The sequence below is a fragment of the Polypterus senegalus genome, chromosome 5, assembly GCF_016835505.1.
Source record: "Polypterus senegalus isolate Bchr_013 chromosome 5, ASM1683550v1, whole genome shotgun sequence".
Lineage (NCBI taxonomy): Eukaryota > Metazoa > Chordata > Cladistia > Polypteriformes > Polypteridae > Polypterus > Polypterus senegalus.
The window spans coordinates 46,052,134-46,067,907 of record NC_053158.1 but is presented as its reverse complement, the minus strand read 5'-3'; the positions used below and the strand labels follow the sequence as shown (position 1 = coordinate 46,067,907).

The following is a 15,774-nucleotide window of genomic DNA, read 5'->3' as shown; positions in this document are numbered from 1 at the left end:
GACATTAGGATCTGTTTATTGTGGGTGTAAAAGTAATTTATGAGTCTGCCTATAATACATTTGAATATATATGTACTAGCAGTGTAAGCCCGTGCGGTAAAAAGCTTGGGGTCCTAGAATCTATTGAAATCGGCAGAAAATCGTCTCTTCGTAGGTTTCGTTTTACCGATGTGCTTGCCTCGCTTGTACATTAACGGTGTGAGGGAAAGTAAAAGGGATACCGTTTTGCCGATGTGCTCATCTCGCTTGTGTATTAGCACATAAGTGAGTTTCTCTCTTTTCTTGGCGGTTTCACTTTTGTGACAGAGTCACTTTCTTTGAGCTTCATGCTATAGCCTCACACTTCCAGGCTGGATAGACACACACATTTCCACGCGTAGATGTTTATATATAAGATGTCTTGTTATATTCATATATGGTCTATCATCAGGTGTTTCTTTTCATTTTTTGTCTGTACTTGGCAAGTTCTGTTATACAAGTTTTTATTTAAATTTTGTATTCATTATGTTTGGGTTTTTCTAAGGTTGAATATTTGTATTCATCTTATATAAGCAGTGTTTGGTTTGTTACTTTGAGTCGGGAGGCCTTTTTTTTTTTCTTTGTTTATAAACACCAATTTCAGAACAGGGGATCAAAATAGGTATGAGTTTTTATCATTTTCTGAATTTATTATATATTCATCTCTTACTAAGTAAGGGGTTCTTAATGTATGTTGTGATCATATCATTTTACTTAGAAGTATTCACTACACTAAAGATATAAATAAAAAATGTAAACATTTAACTGATTTGAATAAAATGGTTAGCTTCTAAATGTGTATTTGTTACGACTGACTTCAGATCTTCAGACAAAATGTAATATTGAGACCTTTATCACCTAGTGTTGTTTTTATTTTCACATTTAGACAGATGTGAACATGCCATTTACTTTCTAGTGTGCTTCAGAGAAAACAACCAGACCAGAGAACCTTTTCAAATAGTTGTCTTGGTGAAATATCAAGGAAATCCTTGAGCAGTTTGCATAAGGTCTGAATATTAACTGACACAGAAGCATTCTAATTCCAGGAAATACTGTGCATGGTGGCATGCATTTCAACAGATGATCAGTATAAAAACAGGACACCTTATACAGAGTACAAGTCAATCAGATCAGTCCTAGCACCTGATTCAGCCTCAGAGCCTCTTTATCTCTTTTTGCGATCAGATAGCAGTTGACTTACAAGAGAAAAAAAAATAAATTCACCTGTGAAATGGTAGCTTAAACAACATACAGAGTTGTTGAGAAATGAATGCCCAATGACCAACTACCTAACTTGAATCAGAAGAGTGATGCATGCCATTGGGCATCCTCTCACTGTGATCGCACTTAGGCACGAGGTGGGCACTGGAAGTGCATTCACTTTGATAATATTTAGTAAATCTGAATCAAACAGGTCCATGAGAGCTGACATCTGATTTGAGGTAAACAAAATAAAGATGATGCTTTGGCTATTGGAAAGTAAATATTCAACATCATATAATGAAATTATAAGCAGCTGATATATTTACTGTATAAATGAAATTGAAGCACATCACTGTGTGCCCTCGGCAGACCTTGTACTCTTACCGCTAATCACTTAGGTGAAACATGTCCTATTTTTAACATGTGAAGTAACACATCATTTTTCATGTACTTTTCTAGTAATCAGGCAATTGCCATTCTGTTCATAGAGCTACTATATATTTGGCAAACAAACCACATCATTATCGCAACTGCGGTGATGCATACACACAGCTCTTGTTGACCCTTCATGATGATTTTTCCTGGGAATAATTGTTTCTGCTCAATGAAAGAAATTCACAACATGTCTGTGGAGTGTTTATTGTTACTTCTGTTTCACTTGAGAGTTTGCATTGTGAAAAAATAACTAACTGGAGATTGAAACAAAGTAACTAATCATCTCCTGATTTAATAGAAAGCAAATGGACTATGAAACCTCTTTAGGTAATGGGTAATCATTTAAAAGTTTGTAACCACCAGGGGCATAGTAGAACCCCAAACACTAGGCACAACTAGACCACACAATCATGGGTTGGTTCAAATAAAGTGCTTTTATTTACAAGTACTTTTTAGCATGCTTTTCTTGCACTGCACAACCTTGTTTCTTCTCTCCTTTCACCCTTCCCCAGCAAGCCCTGTCCACTTCCTCCAGACTCCCAAGCCCCTGGGTGAGGTTGAGTGACTTCTTTGCAACCTAAACTTAGGAGTACTTGGATGTAACAAAATTGCATACTGTCATACATTTCTGGGACGGATGGAACCTGTACCTGACAGGGAAGCTTGCCTCCATCCGCTCCTCCTAGTGGCACCTGAGGACCCCAAAAATGCTGCCCACCAAAGCTATTAAAAAATGGAGCCATGCCAGAGGGATACTGTCAAATAGTGTATTAGGGGAACACATGTCCCTGGGAGGCAGTCTCTCTCCCTTTGTCCTCCCCTTATACTTGCCTCCTGACTGAGAAAAGTACCATTAAGCAACCAGATCATGATGCCTGTCTAGTCATGCCATTCTTTACAACATTTAACAACGTTTTAAAATTGCTGCTTAATATTGTTAATACACATTTAAACCTCTGATCTCCATGAGTAATATCAGTGCTACTTTCACATTTCCAAAGAAACACTTGGATGATTCCCCGTCTTTATAAAAAAATGTTCTATAAACATGTGAGTTAAAAGTAAAATGCTTTGGATGACAGAGTCTCCATTATATCTGGTATAAAGCTAATTCAGCATTTGATACACGAACATCATTCCTACAATAAAAATGTGGGAGTGATAGTGTTTTGGTGTGTGGCTACTTTGATGCCTAATGATTTGGAATACTTTCCATTATTGAAGGAGTCATAAATTCTCCACCCTACCAGAACATTTTTACAGAGAATGTCCAATCATTTGTCAAAATGTGACCTGAAGGTAATTGGGTTATGCCACAGGGCAGTTACTCAAAACAGAAAAGCAAGTCTACAACTGAATATCTTGGAAGAAAAAAAAAAATGAAGTTTTGGATTGGCCTAGTCAAAGTTATGACTTGAACGCAGTAGAGGTTCTGTGGCGGAATAAAAAGCAGTTTTGAAAATTTGTTTCCTAAAATTCTTTTTACAGCAATGTGAAAGACTGATATCAAATTATAGGAAGCATTTAGTTGCAATTATTGCTACTAAATATGATGTAACCAAGTATTGAAACTGTAGAGGCAATTAATTTTTTTCCATGGATGATAGGGGTATTCGATAACTTTAATTTCAGTATTAAATTTATTTTTCAAGAATCACAAGAAAGATGAATAGTATGTGGAAACTGAATTTCCCATACTTTCCTGAGAAGATTACATTTAAGTCGCTAGAGTTTTAATTAACATCTGGGTTTAATGCACTTGGACCTACTTATTAGAAAAAAGAAGTTGGTGGACTTAATGAGATAATTAGCATGAATTAGAGACTAAAGAAAGTAACTGCCTTTAGCACACAAAATGCACACATCATCTAGTTTGTTGCTCATTTTGTTTTTCTTTTTCAAACTGTAATATGCTTGCCTCATTTATCCAAGTAATTTAACGCTGTGATGTTTGTCCAATTAAAAGACACAAGAAATGAGTCTTATATTTGAATGTTTCAAACACAATCCAAAAAGTAAGTGAACTATGTGCATCTTTTTGGTAATTACTTGTCTAATTACATTGGTAGTAGAGATTATAACAGCACGGTAAACAGTACAGTTTACAGTCCTGCATTGTTCTGTATGCAACAACAGTAAGAGAGAGTGAAGGCAAGGCAAAAAGCCTTGCTGCATATTAGGAGATTGTATCTTAGTAGTTTTTCTGTGCATACTGTTACATTTTGATTGTGGCAACAATTCTATATTTAAAATTTTACTGTATTTTTGAAACTAACTTTAATTGACGATTTAAATCATGATTTATTGATGCTTTAAAATGATTAAACTGCATTTTCTTTTCTAGCCTTTGTTTATAGAATGTTCGATCTGTTCATGTGTGTTTTCAATAACTTTTTATTTAGGGTTTCTGGCAGTATTTTGTTTTTTTAATAATATTCTTAAGTGTCATGACTTTTGTTGCTTACCAGGTATTAATTGCTACCATTATTCTCCCTTACAGCTTTTATATACTTGTACAGCTCTCAGCTTGAACATAATTGGGTCAGGACTTTTCAGTGGGTATATTTTTGAATGTGTTGTGAACTAGTTGTGCAGTGTGTTAATGCCTCTGCATTTTGTGAGTGGGATCTAGAGCATGCTCCTTTCTGTTGTGTGCTGCATGTGTAGCCTGAACATAACCCAAAACACAGATTTACCTTCATTTATCAAGCAGCCTGTGCATGGGAGGGGGATGAACAAGGCGCTGAGACAATAGTTAAAGAAGCGCATTTCCTCCAGTTTTACAAGCAATGTGGACCTTTTTGGAAATGTAAATCTGTGTTTGTTCAGTATAATACACATCTTTTAATATAGTTTTGTCTCTGCAGTGAGGCTTACCCTAAAACGCTATTTGCTGCATTTTCTACTTTTTCTGCTTCTCCCTTTTTTATTGATGTTCTTTAATATCCCCTACCTTGAGCAGTTTTGAAATTTTAATGCTGTAGTACTGACATGTAAGGTGCCAAGTCAAGTTACTTGTAAGAATTGGATTTATTGTTTGATTTTTCCAAAGTCTTATTTTATCTGGGTGTCACAAGTCTGTCAAGAGTACCTTTCTCAACCTGTTTGTTCTTTCCTTAAACACTGTCATTTATTATTTATATAATTCATTTTTTACCCAGAAACTCTATTTGGAGTACTCGAGTATGATTTTAGAATTTAAAAATTCTTAAAGCACTGTACTATTGACATACTTTTCATTAACCCCAACCCCACCTTAGGCTAGGTACCTGGATAAAGAGAAAATTTAGAAATAGGTAGGCTGTAACAATTCCATGTGTTTGTTTTTTTTTTTTTGTCTTTCAGGGTCATGGTTGAAGTTCAACTTCACATTTATTTAAAAAAATATTTTTTTCAGCAAAAAAAATTCAACAGTCTAGTTTAAATTGTATTGTGAGCGTTGATGACTTCGGTGAAACTCTTCCAAAACATTTGTATTTGGGGGGAAAAAATGTAACTAAAAGTTAAATATAAAAATGAAATTAAGTAGTAAAATAAGTTCAAAGTTAGGTAAGCTTTAAATAAGCCCACTCAAATCCAGTTGCGATCTCAGAAACTTCAGTAACTGTTTTCAGTTGCAAACATAGTTCCTGTGCTTTTCAGAAAAGCCACATATTTTGGGGAAGATCATTATGTGAACATGTTCTCATGTCAGACTTGCTGTCTTCTTTGAGCAGATGTTTCCTAGAGCAATGAAGGGATGCCACGTGATCACAAAAAAGGTTTAGATGAATGGTTTTGTATGATAAGTAATTTATTTCTAGTCTCTATGGTTTTTACGTAACAATCAATTTAATTCTAAGACACGACGAGTTGCTGATTGTAGCCCTCATTTATTTCTGACTGTATGGCAAACTTTAACTCATTTCTTGCACAGTACTTTGGGAATTCCATCATCCACATGTGAAGAATTAAGCAGACCTAAAGTTTGCTTAAAGTTGCTTGTAAGAATTAGGTTAATTGTTTGATTTTTTTTTTTCCTCCAGTCTTATTTTATCTGTGTGTCACAAGTCTGGCAATAAAATGCTAGTAGTTTTTCTTTCTTACTCGATGGCTTACAATAGCTGGTAGACTATCGGAGAGAGCAGATTAAGCTGCTTCTTGATTAACTTGAGGCTAATGCACAAATGATTGGGAGCTTGTGGTATTTCACTTTTGCAAAGTACATCTGATTATTCAGAAAAATGTGGTTGCTTGTATAATTTTATATGTATTTTTTTTCTTTTCATACTTGCTTATTCTGACATATTACTCTGTTGGTTCAATAGTAGCTCAATTTACTTAGTACACCACCTGTGCCCCCAAATGCCACACATTTCAATTTGTAAATTATAAATGAAATTAAATACACCTATACACCCTACTTGGTTTGATATTTGAATTTGTTAATTGTAAAAGTTTTGCACCAAGATTAACTGCCCTCCAGACTTTTGTTTGTTTGCAGCTTCCTCAGCTAGTGATTAAACACAGGGTTGGGAGCTAGTTCTGCTTACATTGCTATGACGTTTTCCTTCACTCCCAAGACATTTCTTTTTCAGATACCCAAACTTACACATTATGCTACACTTGAGGCTAGATCAGTCTTGTATAATCTCCATAACGTGTGTATGTATATAACAAAATAACAAATACATTTTGATTTTGATTTAATACACTTTTTCTTTAATCCCTGAAGGGTACAGGGTCAAGGTTATATAATTTTTTTTAAATTCTGGAAAAGTTAACAAAATTCTAGCATCATTGTACATTTTCAAGTTGGCTGATGGCCTATTTGAAAATGGGGGGGAAAAAAATTCCATAATGGAAATATTTTGTCAACACATTTTTATTGTCAACAATGCCAAATTATATCAGCGTTCATACGTACTTCAAGCATGTCCATTTTCTCCTGTCCTCTACTGTATTCGTTTTTCAAAAAACTCCTAAAACTAAGTAGATCGTTACTTTTTTTTATTTACAAGGTTTTCGCTTAAATATACTCTAAATCCAGTTGTATGAGAAAAATATGAGCCTGTCCAATCTATATATACGCGTATAAAATTCTTTTTCCGTTTGAAACAGAAATTATGTATGACCATGCAAAACGGAAATTACGTATGACCACAGAACATATTATAACACAGGAACGAATCACTTCGTTTGTGGACGCCATTTTTATATCGTCTTTACGAATTGTTATTTGTGTGAGAGATATTTTACTGATATTGAAAAGAAATAAATACAAACACGCCGATCTATCCCATAGAAGTGCGCCCCACGTCACCCTCTCCCAGCCCTCCTATCTGGACTCCAGTGCTGAGCCGTCTGCCGCCAGGTGCGTTCTGGCTGAGAAGTTTTATTTATTTGTCCATGTCACTGTTGCGGAAATTTTAATTGCCAGTACTTGATAGTAGAAGAGATGAGGAAAACAAAGTTGTCAGGCAGAAATTTGGAGGATCACATACAAAATGTTATTTCTATACCACACCCGTTGTGTAGCGCCTTTCACAAGGGCTCTCCTACCGAGAGATGATCCAAATACATTTAGGCCGCTGTTAGTACTACTTACCTATTGTGTTATAGCACCTTTAAAATGTACTTTATCCTAAAGCACTCCAGTAGTGCTCAATTTATCTTTACTTCTTAAATATTAATATTTTACTGTTTAATAATTTATATACTACATTTAATTTTTTTCCCTTGCACTCAGTGAGCGAAGCCACTGTGTAATCAGCTAGTCCTGTAAAAATTTGTAAAACTTTGCCTCTTGTCAATAAGAATAAATTTCTTACCACAAAAATTCTAAAGGAATTGTGTCTTATGGCATGAATGAAAAATATCCATAAAGACCTCTAGAAAAAGACTGCTATTTTGAATATAATAAGAAACCCATTTATAGATTTCTTGACCATCATTGAACTGCAAAGTCCTAAAATGGTGAAGGTTTGGAACAACAATAAATCTTTGCAAATGCCAAATTCAGACTGTGGACTGGAAAGCCATACTGAATTTGCAAAATAAGAAAAAGATGCTTGTCTGGTTTGTTTCAGTGTACTCTGATATTAAAGTATAGAGCAAATAAACAATTGGACGTATGGGTCCTGCACAAGTTCATTGAAGCTGTTATCCTGTGAGATGCCTATCATTTAAGCTGTTGGTCAAGGCTATCCTCTTTTTGTTATTTTGCAGTTTTAGTAATGGCTAACTAGTGCTGGGCGATATGGAAAAATCATATATCACGATATGGATCATTTTATATCACAATAACGATATATATCACGATATACCACCCACAATAAAGTACGTTTTCAGTTATTCTCTGAAAAGTTTGACAAAAATATCATTGCATACTTTTTTTTGCAACTTTAATTTGAAGTTACATTTAACTGAACTGTCACAAATGAGAAAAATACATTTTAGTTTAGCAATATAAATGTATCAACTGACAACAGATGTGGTGGAGGTAGAGCTACAGTAGCCTTCACATTTTTTTTATCCACATCATAGTTATTTAAATACTATTATCAAAATAAACTTTATTAAAAAAAAAAAATTAAAGTGCACAACCATTTCAAGTTTCTGAGCAGAAAAGCACTCAATTATAAAAAATAAACACAAAACATTTTTCAACCTTGTAGTGCAAAGTTTGCAAACCAAAATAAAGTATCAAAAGTAAATATCAGAGTTGAACATAACACATGGCATTAGCCATGAATAAAAGTGCAAACATAAAAGGCTACTTTGTAAAAGTAGAAAAAATGTCTCTGTCAAATTTTTATTCTTGATTATCACTTATATAAAGAGTAGAGTATGCATTGCATAGCGACAAGACATTATCATACATTTGTCATAGCCTATTTAATGCAATATTTTCTTTAGTAATTGATAAAATTAGGTTAGAAAGGATAGAAACGATAGAAGAGAAATAGGACGATAGACACTTTTCTATCGTCCCCACGATATATATCGTCATATCGCCCAGCACCATGGCTAACTGCCACTTGACCAATTAAACATGCGCCTCGAAATCTCCACATACTTACTCCACTATTGTCAAGTGAAGCCCTTATCATACAAGCTGTTGATACTCAGAAACTTGTCCTCTGACTCTGTTGTGGCTTTGGGTCCACCAGGTCTGTTCCTCCCAGTTTTACCTCAATTTCCAAGTTTCTTTTGATTGTGTAGGCAATTGTACTCACTAGCAGAGTGGCTTTCCTTGCAATTTATTAATTCATACATATTTAATGAATATATTTAATGAGATTGTTGCTTTGTTGCTATAATGGCTGAAGCTGATATAAATCAACAATTCATGGACAATTTTCCAGCTTAAATTTGAACTTGCTACCAATAATATTTTAATTTAAAAGTAAATATTGCTAGTAAACAAAATAGACCAACTTTCTGTGCCTTGACAACATGAAGATTTACAGATAGAAAGGATCGAAGCAGGCTGTTCATAAAACTGGTATTCAAGTCCACACAACATACCCTAATTAAATACTGAATATTAACTGCAAACATTATCTGAGGTTCTTACTGTTCAACAAGCACAGCTGTTTTGAATGAAATATTATAGTAGATGTGATGGGCACTCTGTCTTTGACATTTGTATCACATTCTGTAGCTTTAGATACATATATATCAAACTAGTACGGAACACCCAAAAAATGTATGTTTTCAGATGGCATATGTACAATGGACTGGTGATGTAGTTTTCATGTGTTTGTTTTTTAGGAGGAATAAAAAACACAAAAAAAAACCCTGGGGACATTTAGAATATAACAAACATTTAATCATGTAAATTTATAGGAAAGACTTGGAAAAACCATATACATATAGTACACTTACCAAAAAAAAACTTGCAAGTGATACTGTATAATGAACTAAGATTACTGTGTCATATTTAACAATTGAATGCATAAAAAGGGAAAAATATTACCATGTCCATCTAAAATATGAAAGATGAAATATAAAAATGATAGGGTACAAAGTAACAGAACAAGACAGATTGAAGAATTTTGGTTAGAGCTTCAAGAGTTTCAAACCAAGTTAATATTATACAATGAGAATGTGATAGTACCACCATTGTGAATAGCAACTACCTTATTATTATTATTAATTTATTTTAGTACTTGCTTAGATTACAAATTATTTTTTGTTTAAATCACTTTAATGGATAAACTTACCTTGCCAATTGATGAGCATGATGGTTTTTATGTAGGTTCTATGTCAATGGTGGTGTGGTGCCACCAACCAGGATAATTAGACAATGCATATAGGTGATTTTAAGGTATTGAGCCATGTGGCACTAAAATTATGCTTAACATTTTGTTTTCTTCCTTCTTTCCTCTCCCAATTATGTGGCAGATAGCTATACTTTTTTTGTAATTTGTAAACCAGCTGAAACTCTAATTTGTGCATGCTTTTAAATACTACCACACCTATGGTTAATCTGCTCTTTAACAAATACAAGCTTCAGCCTACATTTCAGGTTTAATGCCGTCTCCACCCAAACAGTACAATGTTTATTTCACAGGCTATGTATAAAGAAAACAAACATGGGGAGGTTAAACATGATCAGAAACTATAATGATGTTCACTTTTCTGTTGTTGACACAGGGCTAAACTCGGTAGTTTTTGTCTGTCATCCCTGCCCTTTGCAGTGCTGCTCTTTATTTTTTGTTATTTCTTGTCATTATTAGGATGCTTATGGCTTAAGATGATCTTTGAGAGTCAGTTTTATATTAACAATGTCATGTTTTTTTCTTCTGTCTGTTTTGATGTTGAACTACTGGTTCTGAATGGAATGTTAATCTATATCAGCTTATCACAATACAAATGGCTTCTTCTTTTGATCCCTAGCTGGTAATGAGATGTGTTTATCTATGGTCCATGTACGCTGCTGTTGGTGCTGCTGGGTTACGCATTTCACTCAATACATTTCTATGTTTTGTGCTCCATTGCGATGGCCTTGGCATCATCAGTAAGGCAAAGTTGCTAGTTTTTCAAGTCCTCCTTAATTTGCTTGGACCTTGTATTCTTTGGTGCAGATCTTTGCAACTTCTAATCACATGGCTGTTGCTGCCATAGAAGCTGATATGGCATCCAACTGGGGTTCATTTTGCATGCGAAAGGCTACTAAGTATTTTCATTTAAGAGCAATGATTTTTATTTACATTGCTATTGCTCCTATCACATTTGTAGTTACTGTGCTTGTATACTTTATCATCTGCTTTTGATTTTGCTGTTAGTTTTACATAAATGCTATGCTGAAAACTACACTAATTTGAATTTGTACAACTTGCAAGGAAAAAAACAATTGGTATATTATAACATAAGATGGATTAAGAAGTTTTTCTATTTACACAGCTCTGTGACTAAAAAGCAATTAAATAAAAACCATTTTTGTAGACCTATAAGTAGTTTACTGAAGTGTTTAAGTGAAATCTCTGAGGTCATTGAACAGCTTTTAATTTTGGCCTGCTAAACAGAACAAAACAGAGGTGTAGCTTCTTAAGGGATGAAAATGTTTCCTGCCTTACATGGCAAGGTGAGTTGCTTTGGGAAGCCCATGTAGAATGAGATGTTGGAAGCTCAGGTAGACTTAGCTATAGTTCGCTTACAGCTTACAAATTTTGAGGCATACTGTATGTGTCCTCAGCTTTAGTTATTTCCTGCAAGTTATATTATTGATACCTTAAACACCATGGGAATAATTAAGCAAAAAGTTAGTTTTGGCTCCTTTCTTTGTAGTTTGTGATGCACTGCTTTAGACAGTGATTATAATGCATAGCTGCCTGTGCTCTCATGCTTGTATATGGGGTGGAGTTTGGCAAAAAGTCTGACAGACAAACACAGAGAAAGAGAGAGAGAGAGAGAGAGAGATAGTGAGCGAGAGTGTGCAAGTCTTTCCATAAGAGTGCCTAAACTTGTTGGACTAGTGAGGGGGCAGCTCTAAAAATACCATTTTGAGCAGGCTGATCACATATCCTATTTTAGCTGAGTTAGCGTTGCAGAATTCTCTGCCACCACTGCTGCTGTTTGCTGCTGCTGTTTGATCAAGCTTTTGGGTCCAGCGTCAAGGGAATTTTATTGCTTTTCAAAGGCTTGTGGCTCAGTTTGACTGCTCCCTTTGGGATTTCTGGATGGATAGGAGAGTCTGATATGGCAGAAGATACAGGTAAAAACTTCTTGAAAGTTAAAATTACTGTATCTAGATGGAGTTTCTAAATATCTGGGGAACACCTCAGGAGACAGTGTATAAAATTATTTATGTTTAAGATTGAGCAGTGCATGAAATTGGTAGAATAAATGCTGTTAGTCTATTTTGTAAATGCTGCTGTGCTGACCAAGCACAGAACTGCTAGTAAATGTAGCTTGATGCTATTTGCAGCTCTGTTGCCCTTTTCTGGAAACGCATTATGAACTAGACCATAGGAGTGATTATTGTGGGGGGTGGCGGGTGTTTGAATTCTTTCTTTATTTCTCCACACCCTATAAGGTTTGTGTATATATACCTTCATTCTAAGTAGCTCTTAAATTGACAATTGCATATTTTTTTCACTTAACTAAATTAGTAAAGTTAGGCTAGTGAAGGTGGTTATTCTTTGTTTGCAAAAGAGTTAAAAATTTATACAACCATTTTTTATTGAGCATACATTGTCAAGGTTAACACTTTTCGGGTCATGATGTTTGTTGAAAGGGTAGTCAGCTGCAGTTTATTGGAGAGTCAGTGGATACTTTACTGGCCAGCAATGCTTGCAGAAATGACATGATTCAGTTTCACAGAATGCTTGCCTCAGTAAGTGTATACCTGTTTTCTTGTCACTCTGAAGTAACTATATGAGTTTTTTCCACTAATAGTAGAGGTAATTTTTTCACTGTGTTGTCTCTTCTATCTTAAATACAAGATGCAGACATGAAAGATGCTGTTTGCATAGCTTCACAGGAGCTTCTAGAGCTATTCCATGTTTCCTAGCTCGCTTGCTTATGGCAGGTGAGAGCAATTGGAATGCAAATCTTTATCTACTGGTCTTATAGATGTTTTAAATTAGTGAATTGATTAATTTTAGAATTCATCACTGTCCACAGCTCAGAAAGGCTAAGTTCTCAATGATCTTTCACTCCCTAATTCTGTTTGTTTGTAGATGATTGGTCCAACACAGTCCGCTTAAAAAAAAAAAAGTGTCACACATGTGATCTGAAAGATTTATGTAACTTTAATTTTGATGTGCTGCATTCAAATGCCAAAGTGCCAACATTAAAACACAATCATCCTTTGGTCAACATAGTGGATTAAGACCCCTACCTCTTACCTTCCTTCACACTATGGAAAACCCACTCCATAAAATGAAACCAACATATTTCATGAAATGTGCACTGGACCACAGCAAATGAATAGCATTGTCCTTCACCACTGTAGCATGCCTAATAAACATCTTGCCTAATAAAATGTCATAGAAATATTTAACAAATGTCTACTTAAAAATCAAGCTCAGCATGTATCTATTTAAACAACTACTCATTTTTTTAGATTTTTCAATTCTCTGAATTTTATTGGTGTATTTTGACAGTAGTTATAATAGTTATGCAATAGTGTTTAAACATTAATGCATCAACTGCATTATTTCATCATATTCTTTAATGCAGGAACAAGTAAAGATAGAAACGGAAAATTATCTCAATTTAAAATTGCAAACACAATATTGGTCAAAAATATTACAGTTAGGTGTTTTTTTCCCCAAATCATATAGACCTGTTGCATTGTATCATTTTATTTATTTACATTTCTGAGAGCATACTAGCTGTCATGCTTTTTTATTTTAATGTTTTATTTCTTGTTACACAGAACTAACATTCTGAATTCATAAAGAAAGAAAACAATTAAAATGCAAACCTCAATGTTAAGGAAGCCTCTCAGATGTACAAACTTAAACACTGATAAATGGACAGCAACTGTTTTTTTTAGTAAAGATTTTATCTTGTGCTAAAGTTTCTCTTTTATGTAGTTAATAAATTGTTAAAATACATGGACAACTTAACATATTGACCGTACATATACAATACCCAAAGAAAAACAAACATTCTTTATTATTAAAGTTAGATTTTTTTTCCTAAACAAAGCTCATTCACAGTTGATGTGAGTTTTGCATCATGTTCAAATATAAGTATAATTTATCACTGTATTTTAATTTAAAGTTTCATGTGTATCTTTTTTTTTATATCATAATTGCAAAGTTTGAGGAAGCTGAACTTTCTTGTTGCTTGGGCACTGCTTGCATGAGAAAGAAAAGTTTATTTTTAAAGAACCTTTTGTTCGGGCATACCACCTCCCCCATAATGAACTTCCTGGAATGAATCCATCCATCCATCTTTCTAACTCTCTTATCCAGGCCAGGGCCGTTGAGCAGCTGGAACCTATCCCAGCAATCAGGATACAAACTAGAAAGAACACCTTGGCAGGATGCCAGTCTAACACACATACTAGAGCATACAATTTAGCAACTCTAGTTTAACTAATTTGCATATCTTTGGACTGTGGGTGGAAACTCATGTGGACCCAAGGAGAGCATGCATATGGTATATACAGTGTATAAGCATTCAGACCTCTTCATTTTATTTATTTTTATTTTTTAGTTTTTGCTTTGTTTTCAAGGTCATTATCCTGTTAAAATGTTGTAATCTTTGACCCAGTCTGAGGTCTTGGGCAGCATTCATCTTTCAGCATGCCTACCATAGGGCCCTATGATTTCCGCGATGCGGAAAACATGGACAGAATCACGGAATTAACACTTAAAAACGGAAATGTGCGGAATTTGGAGACTGAAGGGGGTGACTGTTACAAAACATCCCAATAAATTAAACGATTAATAATCTGTAATTCCGTCATTCAGATTCTATTTTCTAGTTTGTTGTTTTTGAAGCAAACAGAATTTTTCGCAGAAATTCAGTCATGTTCTCAACATAGAGATAGATCAGTAAACATTTGGTTGTATGGTAATTCTTTTATGTAGGCAGTTCTAATTGTAAGTGATATTTACTGTGAATCATTTAACCGATTAAATTACACAGGTATTTAAACTGGTATTAACAGTCTTTCCCGTAGAAAAATGTTATTAGTGAATGGCACTGGTTGTTAACATGTTCCCTTTAAAAAATTTATAACAATGTTTTGGGATTTAATAAATGTTTTGCCTCGCGGTGACGAGGCACGCAAGGTCCACATTTGTCTCTTCCATTATAAACTCGTCACCTACAAACCTGTGTGCTGTTTCATGAAAGGGAACATAAAGTGCCATTTCATTATTGTTTGTTTTGTTGTAGCTATGGTGAAAACCAAAAGTGGAAAAAAAAAAAAATATATATATATATATATAATGGAATTTGTGAACAAATAAAACAGAAGCCAAAGGGCCCTACTATCACCCAAAACTTATAGCCAAGACATTGTTAGAGCTGCCTTTGGACAAGTCTCAGACTGACTGTCCTTGAGTGTCCCACCCAGAGCATATACTTAAACCTTTGAGCTTGAGAGGATCTGCCAGGAACCATGGGATAAACTTAGTAAATCCAGATGTGTAAAGCTTATAGAGACTTACCCTAAGAAGACTCTGAATAATTGCTGTCAAAGAGGCTTTTACAAGGTACTGAATTACAGGTGGGCGGCGCGGTAGAGCAGTGGGTAGCGCTGCTGCCTCGCAGTTAGGAGACCTGGGTTTGCTTCCCAGGTCCTCCCTGCGTGGAGTTTGCATGTTCTTCCCGTGTCTGCATGGGTTTCCTCCGGGTACCCAGTTTTCCTCCCACAGTCCAAAGACATGCGGGTTAGGTGCATTGGCGATTCTAAATTGTCTCTAGTGTGTGCTTGGTGTGTGTGTGTGCACTCGCCCTTCATTAGGATATAGAGGGTTGGATGATGGATGGATGAATTACAGGTCTGAATGCTTTTATGAGTAAGAGATTTCAAGTTTTGATTTTTTTTTTTTTTACTTTGCAAACCTTTCTGAAAACATAATTTTATCATTATGGGTAACTGAGTGTAGATCGATGGCTAAAAATGGCAAATGTATTCATTTAAGTAAAGTGTGCAGAAACCCTACA

At 34.9% G+C, this 15,774-nt stretch overlaps 1 protein-coding gene across 3 annotated transcripts in view; it reads left to right on the top strand.

Annotated features, from left to right (window-relative positions):
• unm_hu7910 (un-named hu7910) overlaps positions 1–15,774 on the top strand; it is a 143,132-nt gene that overhangs the window by 13,931 nt on the left and 113,427 nt on the right. The window contains exon 1 of one of the 3 annotated variants that reach the window (XM_039754572.1): positions 11,582–11,857. The exons of the other annotated variants lie outside the window; for them this stretch is intronic. Coding sequence (XP_039610506.1) covers positions 11,842–11,857 — 16 coding nt within the window. The 5' untranslated portion in view covers positions 11,582–11,841. Of the gene's footprint in view, positions 1–11,581; positions 11,858–15,774 lie in introns of those variants that run through there. 3 annotated transcript variants of the gene reach the window in all.